The 11,745-nt window shown below is 40.4% G+C and overlaps 2 protein-coding genes across 2 annotated transcripts; one reads left to right on the forward strand and one right to left on the reverse strand.

Annotated features, from left to right (window-relative positions):
• Positions 1–3,239: 3,239 nt before the first annotated feature.
• Positions 3,240–4,309, reverse strand: gemin6 (gem (nuclear organelle) associated protein 6). The gene has a single exon (XM_056433923.1). The coding sequence runs from the start codon at positions 4,230–4,232 to the stop codon at positions 3,705–3,707; it is 528 nt and encodes a 175-aa protein (XP_056289898.1). The 5' UTR covers positions 4,233–4,309; the 3' UTR covers positions 3,240–3,704.
• Positions 4,039–10,230, forward strand: LOC130206128 (uncharacterized). The gene is made up of 10 exons (XM_056433922.1): positions 4,039–4,122; positions 5,354–5,408; positions 5,834–5,904; positions 6,067–6,172; positions 6,335–6,389; positions 7,749–7,837; positions 8,306–8,374; positions 8,460–8,561; positions 8,671–8,804; positions 9,048–10,230. The coding sequence occupies exons 2-10, from the start codon at positions 5,361–5,363 to the stop codon at positions 9,259–9,261; spliced, it is 888 nt and encodes a 295-aa protein (XP_056289897.1). The 5' UTR covers positions 4,039–4,122; positions 5,354–5,360; the 3' UTR covers positions 9,262–10,230.
• Positions 10,231–11,745: the final 1,515 nt, after the last annotated feature.

Here is an 11,745-nt window from a genome sequence, read left to right on the forward strand (position 1 = left end):
AAAGAAGCGCGTTCCAGATCATCTTTGAAACTTCTTCACGGCTCTGAATATATATTTATATTTATATATATATATATTTATTTATATTTATATATATATATATCTCTCGCAGCGATGGAGCCAAATGGCATTGCAGAAGGGATTAGTGTAAAGCAAACACGTTAGCATCGATTCCTGTTTACAGGAGCACTTTCCGGAGCTGCTCCTCGTGAATAGAAGATTGATCCCGACGGCCGCGGGGAGCTGAAGCCGAGGAGCGTCGGAGGAGAAGACGGTGAACCGGATAAATGAACCTGTGACGCCGAGATGAGCCGACTGTTGACGCTGCTTTTGATATTCATTACGGAGAGAGAGGAGTCAGCCCACGGAAAGCAGCGCCTGAAGCAGCTGTAATGTCCATATTTATATAGTGATGGATCCATGGGTGGATTAGGAGACAGGGAGCCTCTGGGCACACACACACACACACACACACACTCTTTGTAGAAATGGTCTGTCTCTGGTTGATTTGCCTCTTTTCTTATTCATTTTGCATCTTTTTGTAGTTCTTTTGTGTCTTCTTATTCATTTTGCATCTTTTTGTAGTTCTTTAGCGTCTCTTATTCATTGTGCATCGTTTTTGTTGTTCTTTTGTGTCTTCTTATTCATTTTGCATCTCTTCATATTCATTGTGTATCTTTTTGTAGTTCTTTAGCGTCTCTTATTCATTGTGTATCTTTTTGTAGTTCTTTAGCATCTCTTATTCATTGTGCATCGTTTTTGTAGTTCTTTTGTGTCTTCTTATTCATTTAGCATCTCTTCATATTCATTGTGTATCTTTTTGTAGTTCTTTAGCGTCTCTTCTTATTCATTGTGTATCTTGTAGTTCTTTAGCATCTCTTCTTATTAATGTTGCAGATTTTTGTAGTTCTTTAGCGTCTTTTTATCAATTGTGCATATTTTTGGAGTTCTTTATTCCTCTTATTCAAAGTGTATGTTTTTGTAGTTCTTTTGCATCTTCTCTAATTAATGTTGCAATTTTTTGTAGTTCTTTAGCTCCTCTTCTAATTCATTGTGTATCTTTTTGTAGTTTTTTGCATGTAGTTAAGGTTGCGTCTCTTATTTTTCATTTTGCATCTTTTTGTAGTTCTTTTGCATCTATTCTTATTCATTGTGCATATGTTTGTAGTTCTTTAGTGTCTCTTATTAATGTTGCAACTTTTTGTAGTTCTTTAGCTCCTTTTTTTATTCATTGTGTATCTTTTTGTAGTTCTTTTGCATCTTCTTATTTATCTTGCAACTTTTGTAGTTCTTTAGCTGCTCTTCTTTTTCATTTTGCATCTTTTTGTAGTTCTTTTGCATCTATCCTTATTAATTGTGCATATTTTTGTAGTATTTTAGCATCTCCTCTTTTTCATTGTGTATCTTTTTGTTGTTTTTTTGCATCTTTTATTCATTTAACATCTTTTTATAGTTTGTTTAATCCCATAAAAACCCAACGTTTTGCTGGATCCCTCAGATGTGACGGTGACTCTGACTGTTGCTCTGCGACGTGTCTCCGAGCCTCCAGTGAGGCCTCCTCCACGCTGGGGGCCTCTCTGTTGTCCTTTCGGGACAGCGGGACACATCCTCCAGCGTGGCGGGATGTGTTTTTAAATCTCAGGCGGTGATCGGTGCATGAATCAAAGCCTTTTGAGACCGGAGGAGGAAGAGGAGGAGGACGAGGATGAGGAGGAGGAGGTGGAGGACAAAGGATGAGGAGGAAGGAGATGAGAGGAAGCTGATCAGTTTGGCACAAGCGAGCGTTGCTGACTCATCGTGTCTTTCAGATGCAGAGACGGTGAGGAGGGAGAGGGAGGTGGTGGGATGTCGAGGACTGATGACTCACAACTGAGGGTGGCGTGTGTGTGTGTGTGTGTGTGTGTGTGTGTGTGTGTGTGTGTGTGTGTGTGTGTGTGTGTGTGTGTGTGTGTGTGTGTGTGTGTGTGTGTGTGTGTGTGTGTGTGTGTGTGAGCGTTCCCCTATTGCTCCTAAGTATTCAGACCCTTTGCTGTGACATATTTAACTCACATGCTGTCCACTTCTTCTGATACTTATGACCATGTCATATTTCAGTTTTTCTTTTTTAATAAATTTGCAAAAATATCTACATTTCTGTTTTTTTCTGTGAAGATGGGGTACTGAGTGAACATTCATGAGAAATAAAATAAACTTTTTTGATTTTAGCAAATGGCTGCAATGAAACAAAGAGTGAATATTTTAAAGGGGTCTGAATACTTTCCCTACCCACTGTATGTATACCGTATATTTAGACGCTCTAAATAGGCATCTAACATATTAAATATTACGGTTGTATGAGTGTGGCAGGTCTGGAGGACTTTTAACATAAACTGACCTCTTCTGAGTAAAATTAAGGATATTTAAGTGTAATTCTGAGCCTCCATTTCCTTCAATGTGATTGATTGCACAAGATGATCATAAACTCCATAATAGGCTATAATCCATCTGCTGGTCGACAGGATGAGGCCAGTTTGGGCTCCTCTCAGATATTGATCGGCTATCTTCGGTTAATGGTTTGGGCCCGGACCCGTGAGCAGTATTTTTGGAGATGATTCTCTTCAAATATTGGCAATCGATGTTATTAGTGTTTATGAAACCTGAGAGGACATTAGTCACTGGGCTCATCTACAAACCGGGGGTCATTTGATATTTATGACCCAAATTATATCTTTAACTGCTTCTCCCGAGTCAGATGAAACCAGTTGGAATACAGTGTTACAGTCTATCTCCGCTGCAGGCAGGATTATGATAATAACCTGAATTATGCCACCCTAAATATTGTAGGAGACACAATTCCAGCATGTTGAATTTCTACTAAATGAAAAATAACAGCTGTGAGATTTTTAAATAAACTTTTAGAAGATCGTCTTATGATTATTAAACTGCATGTGGCTCCCGTCTGAACCTTTAAATCAGTCTTTTATCTTTTTAATTTACAAATAATCTATGCAGTAGAATTTTACTTTCCGGTACACGGTTATAACGGAAATGTCAACAATAAGGAGAAAAGCTGCACATTCATAAAAGCACACATTAAATAGACTAAATTATTGTAAAATAGGATTTTAAATATAAGAAAAACAAATGCTGGATGTGAATCAAGTGACTTTGATCAGCATACAATCTTCATTACATTTTAACTTTTTTATTGTCCTTATTTTTCCCAAATGTTATTATGTTGGTGACATATGAACAAATACTCATCCAACTTGATTTTTTTCTCTACCAATTTTATTTAAGGCAGAATAACTTTACAAAAATGTACAAATGTAAAAAATAAAATAACTTAAACTTTAAACGAAACAATTTAAAGTCAAATAAACAAATATAATTTGAACATTTCCAAATATAAATAGTTGCCAAATCTTGTCCATAATATTCCTCAAAAACAATTAGAAGACTCTTTAGGACAATATATCTTTTTTAACTGGACACAAATGAGGAAAAAAAAAAAAAAAAAAAATCTGAACTCAAACTGATCCCAGAACAGCCATCAGTCACCGCTGCTGTCGCGCTCTGATTGGTCGGCACACAGAGCAGGCATCCGATTGGTGGATTTTTACTTCCTGAAAGGTTTCGGACAAAATTTCAAGTTCTGAATTATTGTCCAGGTGTTCGAGGAGTCTGGACCAAGGCTCTGTGGGTCTTGATTTGGGGAGGCTGGATCAGGCTGGGTCGGTTTCTGGGTGATCCGGTTGAACCTGGGTCCGATTCTGGAGCAGCTTCTGGATGCGGTCCAGGATGATCTGGTTGGAGCTGCGGCAGTCTTCGGGTCCGTACGGGGCCACGATGGTCAGGGCCCCCGCCACCGTCAGCTCGTCGCCCTCCTCCTCCACCGGGAGCCGGTTCTTCTCCAGCCACCGGCGGACGACCCCTCTCCTCCTCCGCAGCTCCGCCGGGTCCAGGCTGTGGGTCTCCGGGGGGAGGAAGGAGGTCTGCAGACGCACCGTGGTCTCCTCGTCGGCCTCCTGCAGGACCTCCACCTGCTCCACGGCGTGGCCCATCACCACCTGCACCGACGCCCTCCCGCCCTCCTCCTCCCCGAAGTCCACCAGGACCAGGCTGGCGGAGACCGGGTCCACGGTGAGCAGCCAGCCGCGGCGCTCTTCGTCTTTTCCCGCCTTCACCTTCACCTGTTTGTTGACGTAACGCATCCACTGCAGCGGCCCCAGCAGGGACCAGTCGCACTGCATCGCGGACCGCCGGACGGGCGACACGAGGATTTATTATGCGCGCGGTTCTCTGTCAACACGCATGCACCGTCCTCTCTTCAGTGCGGTGCGGCGTTTAGAATCATCCTGAAAGAGACACGCACTCGAAATAAAGGTTCCGCTTCGACTCGAAATGTAGGTTTTTTTTTTTTTAAACGTCTCAAAATTGAATAAATAATATAAAATTGTTGATAAAAACTATCGGTAATTGAACAGAAAATTGTGCTTAAATTCGTATCATAAAGTCAAAAGGTGAAAAAAACTGTAGCGGAAGTCTAAAACTCAAAATTAAATACAAAATATTTAACTCTACAAACAGGAATATACGTTTATTTTATTCCCATTTAATTAAAATTTTTTTAACAATACATGTTATAATGATAACACATGTCTTCAGGAAATGTCGTACAATAAACTGAACCATAGACTTATGTACCAATACAAGAGGCTGACTTTATACTGTATGATATGAAAGGGTTTATATATAATTAGTTGTTAAAAAATAGTTTTACCGGTTTTTAAATGTGACCGTTTTTTGTATGATTTATACTCTGTTATATACGTTTTTAAAGGAATATGGAATAATATATCTTTTTTTATGTAATCTTATTAAGTGACTTATTGTTGACAGCAATTAGGATTGTTGACTATTATTAACAAATCTTGGTTCTGTACATATTCTTTATCAAAAAAAGGTATCCCAACTTTGAATCGGACCAAACGCCTCTCCTGTCTGTAAACCAGCGCCCCCTAGCGGCAGGAGAGCGTTACGTCACGACGTCCTGAGGTGGTGACGTAACTCGTCATCACGTTGTAGATTTTTAAACGTTTACAAACTGGATTTTGCTCCAATCGTCCTTGATTTTGTTTCCGGTCCAGCTTTTTCAACTCGAGCCACCGGATCACCGGTAACTACGTGACACCACCGGTGGACAACGTGTTGTGCGTGTTTTGGGCTTTTTTTAAGCCCTAAAATCTGAATTTTTTTGTAAATGTAATGTTTATTTTCAAAAAAAATAATCCCAAAGATCGATTTAAATTGTTTGTAAAGATTGCATTAATTAACCAATTAAATTGACTGTTGACCTCTGTATTCACCTCAGGGGAACCATGGAGTCGCCCTCACATGAGTCTCAGTGCCCAGCTGCATTAGAAATGGTGTGTATGTTATTATTTGTTTGCTTTTCATAGACGATGGGATTTGGTTTTTCAAGCTGTTTACTGACCTGAACTCACCATTTGTGATTCAGCCTCATAGATCAAATTTGAACTCAGAAAAATAAACTTTTTACTCCATTGTCACTTGACATTTATTCCAGTTTAAAGTTTGCAGTGTCATGAGAGTCTATGTTGGTTTTGCTTTGCAAACATTAATGATATTTCTAAGATATCCCTAATTCATCAACATGCTCATAACTCATCTTTCTTTGAATTTCTTTGTTTTACAATAAGATGAATTTTTATTTTTTAGCTAAATTAACTCATTTAACGCATTTAATTCGCACGGTGGCACCTGTTTCCCCCCCATCGTAAATCACTCGACTCTTCTTGTGAGTGATGTAATCGCTCTGTGATTTCCACAGGGTAGGAGAACTGTGGAGGTGACACGTGAGGAGTCCAGCCAGCTGACGACGGGGGGTAAAACATCCAACGTGTGAGTGTCAAGGCGATAAAAGTCATCCGACTCTAAAGATGTACTTGAACTAGCCTCCAGTAAATGCGTGTGAGGAGGATCACTGCACAAGCAGAGGTGTTTGCCAAAGGACAAAGGCAGGTCCGCTCATCTGATAATCTCATTTGTTTTGATTTTGTTTAGGTGCAAACGTGGATTTTCTGATTCGCCGCCGCCGCTCCGTCTTCCACCAGCGACCGCCGCAGCAGCAACGCAGACGGCGAGCACAAAGCCCGAGGACAGGACGCTGGTGAGTCACCGCCATGCGTGTGTGAATGAATGACGGCTAAGTGAACGTTTATTCAGTAAAAGGAAAAAAAGAGCTTTCATTTGACGTCATGACTCTTAATCGCCCAATTATCGTAATTTCCAGAAGGTAACCGCTTTTCATCTCCCCCTCGTCTGCCTCCAGGTGGCGTGCGGGCGGCTGAGTGATGGGAGCGAGGCGGCCTCTCTCCAGGGCCAATGTGAGATCATTCACTCTCAATATATGAATCACACTCTGTGCGTGTGTGTGTGATGTTAGGGCGACAAATTAAAGCCCGTTGTTGTTATTCTGCAGGACGGAAAACATTATTCTAATTGTTTCCGTTTAACGAGCGTTTTAATTTGCAATCAAGAATACGGAGAACAGAGATGGGATTAAATCCACATTACAGAAGCTCTGAAGGAGTTCTATCATGAGGCTGAGACTCCTTATTGTTGTAATGACTTGCCTTTATGACTGAGACACACACACACACACACACACACACACACACACACAGGAGCCTGAGAGTGAACGTGAGTCAGCCTGATAGTACAACTTGTTACGAGTGGGAGCTCAATGGATGACTCATGAACTCTGGTTGACCAAATGGAGTTATTGATTGGTGTTTCGTGAGTCTCCGCTTACTCCGTGACCGTTTTACGGTTTGGAATTTTCTTTAAACTTATTTTACCGAAGAGGAATTTAAGTTCAGATCATGTCCGTTCAGAAAAGGTAAAAAATAAAATAAAGAAATATAACAAATCTGAATATACAGGACTGTCTCAGAAAATTAGAATATTGTGATGAAGTTCTTTATTTTCTGTAATGCAAAAAAAAAAAAATAAAATGCATTCTGGTCTGGATTCATTACAAATTTTGAAATTTATTCTGATTTATTTTGATTCTGATTTATTGCTTAACTAAAATAACATCAAATAAAATCTCATATATCTTAATATAAAATATTAGTAAAAAAGTAACAAATCATGGGAATTAATCTAATCACTTGAATTACTCTACAGGACACAACTCTAGCCTTGTGAGCCCTTGACAAACACTCTTTTTTTTTTTTTTTTTTTTTTTTTTAATTTTTTATTTAAATTTTAAAAGTTTAGATGTTTTTTTTTTTTAGTTAAAGCTGTAAGCTATAAATATTAAATAAAAAATAAAAGAATAAAAAGTGATTTGTGATTGATCCAGTTTGTAATTTTTTTTTTTTTTTGTTTTTTACAGAAAATAAAGAACTTTACTTTATCTTTTTCTTTTCGTATATTGGTTCAAATATAACACTTAATTACACGAAACACTATTATGGCTGTAACTAACCCTCATTTTCATAATTGGATTAATCTTTCGGTCTTGTCTTCTGGTCTAAAAAGTGACAACTTCAAATTGTTTTGTCCAACCAACAGTCAAAAAATCCCCCAAAAATGTAATCGCAAGGGAAAAAAGGCAGTTTATTCTCGATACAAGACTAAAATAATGAATCTCTAGATATTCTCACAATGTCAAAATATAAAGGCCAGCTCATGTTTTAGTTGAATCTAACGGTGTCCCGTCTATTCTCGTCCCTCAGATCTTCCGGCGTCACTCACATTCAAAGGGACCGTATGTCTGGCGAGCGCTGACCCCAGGAGCAGCTTTTCAGTCCACGCCACCATCGACGTAAGTCTTTACAGCAAACGCACGAATTCTCTGCCATGTTTTAATTTGTATTCTTGGCTTAAAGAGTTGAAAGTTTATTGTTAAGAAATCCCACAAATACAAACACACAGGTCCGTCTCAATACGTTCCCTAGCCAGACCGCTGGACCCCAAACGCACTGGTCCCTCCTGAAGTTGGATACAAAAAGTTAGATTTCCTAAAATTGGGTGCTTTAGCTTTCAGAAAATATTCCTCATATTTAATTAATTGGTATTTAATTTTTTAGTGACATTTTTTATTCAGGATTAATGCACATTTTAGTGCAACAGTGCCTTCCTGACGTGTTTTTAATGAAATTACAGCATCTCGCCGCACCAATATTTAAACTGTAGTACTGAATATGACCACTAGGTGGAGATGGTGATCCGTGTTTACTAAACAACGTCACACACGAGTTTACAGGTTGTGCTGAGAGTCTGTTTCTTTCAGGGAAAAGCTTCAGTATCGGCGGCTCAACAGCAGGGAGCACAAGGGTTGAACAGCAACACCACCAGCGAGGTCATCGTTTATCTTCTGCATCACGACTATTAAAATACATCTGATGCAGGAAATTATAACAGAGGGCTTATGTTTCTTCCTTTAGGGAAGCAAAACTCAGTATCACAGAGACCTTTGCCTGCAGGTAGAGGAGAGGAAACAACTGATGGAAAGGGAGAGAAGTAGAGATGTTGTTGATGAGCAAAAGGTCAGGAAGAATGTAATGAAAGGATTAATTGGGATTCTGTACTTTTCGTGATCAGATGGATGCCAGATTATATCTAAAAGGTGTCATACTTCTTCCATCACCCCCGCAGCACAACGACACCATGCAGCACACCGTCTGGGGGAGGCCGGGAAGCGGCGCCCCGAACCACCACCTGGGCACGGCGAGGCGGAGCGGCGGCCTCCACGCCGCCGGGATCTTACCGCAGGAGCAGGTGAACAAAGGGTCCGTGTAAATTAAGAAAGAAAGAGCGTCTGCAGCCAACGCTTTGCGTAACCAATGACGACCGTTTCATCCATTCTGACCTCCTTCCACACACGTTGCAGTCTGAAACTCAAACCTCCCTCTGTGGCTCTTGCCAGTCGGAGCAGCTCAGGCTCTTAGCAGGTTGTGTTTTCGAGGGGCCTCACATTACAGGCCGGCCTCTTTTGTGGCCGGCGCCACTGAAAGCCATCTTTTGTTTTCCAGACCTGGGACGAAGTCTTCGGCGGGATCCCCCCCCCCTTCTTCTGCCGCCCGTGAAACCAAGACCACGACGTCCCCAAAACTGAGAGCGCCGAGAGCCGCGGAGCCTCTCGGCTTTGGTCAGCGTCGGTTTCGGGTCGGCGCGTTGCGACGGCGGCAAAAGGAAAAATGCGTCAATAAACAAAAGGAGTCCGAACAACTGGAGACGATGAACTAGAGAGCCTCCTCTTTACGGATGTAGCGCCAACATTTTCCACTTTGCGTACCAAGAATGGACTCATGGCCTTCGTCGTGTATTACTGTGATGTTAACATTATTATACTTCCATAAGCGGCGGAAGAGGATGAAATATTGTGATTTTTTTTGTCTCTAGTATTGATTACTAGTCAGAATTATTTTATTTTTGTCTGAAATTGGTAATCACGTTTACACAAAGACTCTTACACTTTCAACTTTCATTTTAAGTTTCGACAACATAGTAGATTGAGCAACCAGAAACACCGTAAATGCAAATAATCATCAAGAAAATGGCCGGAGATGAGAGGGTGCACTTGGTTTATTCGTTGGCAAAGCGAAGGATGAAGGAGAGATTAGACGACGGTGATCGTGCTCGAGGCAGCTAACTGATAGCTTCTAGCTAACTGATAGCTTCTATCTCTAACTGATATCTTCTAGCTAACTGATAGCTTCTATCTCTAACTGATAGCTCCTAGCTAACTGATAGCTTCTATCTCTAACTGATATCTTCTAGCTAACTGATATCTTCCAGCTAACTGATAGCTCCTAGCTAACTGATAGCTTCTATCTAACTGATATCTTCGAGCTAACTGATAGCTTCTAGCTAACGTCGTTCATACATTAGCCTCCTTTGGGACTACCGCTGTCAGTGTCCTCCGAAATTGTTTTACATTTTAATCTTTAAATAAGTACATTTGAAAAATTAGGACTTGCCTTTTAACACGAGACGAATGAAACCCCTTTCACATTTGTAGAGTAACTGTGGCTGAAGCCAGCGCCATGTTAGCTTAGCCTAGCATAAAGACTGGAAACAAGGGGACACAGCTAGCTGTCTTTGTCCAAGGGCAAGTCCGCCTAAGCTAAGGGAGCCGCTGCATCCAATCATGAGAGGAGCATCGATCCTCTCATAATATATGCCACCCAAAATGTTGAATTACCCCCTTTTTAAAAATAGGGACCAGTTGATTAGATTTTGGATCTCGATGTCAAAGGTCAAGGGTCATGAACAGGTCAAAATCATTTTCAGAGAATCAAAAAGTATTGAAAATCGCATGAAATTTGGTGGGATGATTGTTTTTATTAACCGGACCAGACTTGATAGATTTTGGGATCGTCGGGTCAGGTCAAGGTCATCAAACAGGTCAAATGTTCTTGAATTGAAATGAAATTTGGATTGATGATGATTATTTATTACCATTTTTGATTTTTTGATTTTCAATCAAGGTCAAAGGTCAAGGTCAAATGGTCAATCTCTTTTTTTTTTTTTTATTGATATATTTTTATTTTGTGCAATTGCAATGCAACTAATGCCAAAATAATTCAATGCCCAATCTTGTGATATGGATATTGCGCTCTGCGAACCCATTCTAGTTTAAATAGGGACCGTGTCGGATCTACAACGCAGATGTCTAACGACTGCGTGACTCATCAACAACGATCGAGGGGTTCAAGTTGGTTGAAATACACGACACGCCATACATGTATTATGTGTAAAGTGTATATGTGTATAATTACCTTCGCATTGAAAATGCGGAAGGTTATGTTTTGATCGCCGCGTATTTATTTGTATGCGTGTTATTCGCATAACTCAAAAAGTATTAAACCCAATCGCATGAAATTTGGTGGGATGATTGGTTATTATCCGGGGACCATTTGATTAGATTTTGGGATCGATCGGGTCAAAGGTCAACGTCAAGGTCATGGAAAGGTCAAAATCTTCTTTTTACCATAGCACGGTCAATTTTTATCCAATTGGCATGCAACTAATGCCAAAATGTTCATAATGCAATGCCCAATCTTGTGATATGCGAAGGTATGCGCTCTACCGAGTGCCAGTTCTAGTTTTAAATGTATTTGTGTTGTATTTCTTTGTTTGGTTGAACATCACTTTTATCCTTTTTGACTCTGGAGCTGCTGTAAACGATGAGTTTCCCCTGATCATTAAAACTCTGATCTGATCACCATCTTATCCTGAATATGTTGTTACTGTGAGTCACATCTTGGCGTTACTGGTAGAAACTTAAACTTTATATACACTGACTTAGATACTCGGTCTAAAAAGTTTCCCTGATTGATCCTCACAGCAAAGAGAGATGACTCATCCTCGTCTCATTGTGCTGCTCTGTCGGTGTTAGCGAGCATCTAATTGGAGCCTTTTACTCCGACACAGTGTGCATGTGTTTAGTTTTCATGGGCTAGAGGGCCGGAGTGTGGAGGGCAGCCTGAGTGGGTGAGTAATTATAAAGGAGGGGCAGTTTGTATGGTTCAGTGAAAGGCCGGTGGCGAGCGCGTAGGCTGTTAATTATACCGTAAAACACGAGATTTGAGCTTTTTTGGTCGTGGCTGTCGGATGCAAATGGTGGACACTAAAAGCAGAGAAACTGTTAGAACAAGTTAGAACTTCCTCTAAATGATAAATGTGTAAAAATAAGGTTGGTTGATTTGATGAAAAAAGAGATTATTT

Source organism: Pseudoliparis swirei, chromosome 16, assembly GCF_029220125.1.
Source record: "Pseudoliparis swirei isolate HS2019 ecotype Mariana Trench chromosome 16, NWPU_hadal_v1, whole genome shotgun sequence".
Lineage (NCBI taxonomy): Eukaryota > Metazoa > Chordata > Actinopteri > Perciformes > Liparidae > Pseudoliparis > Pseudoliparis swirei.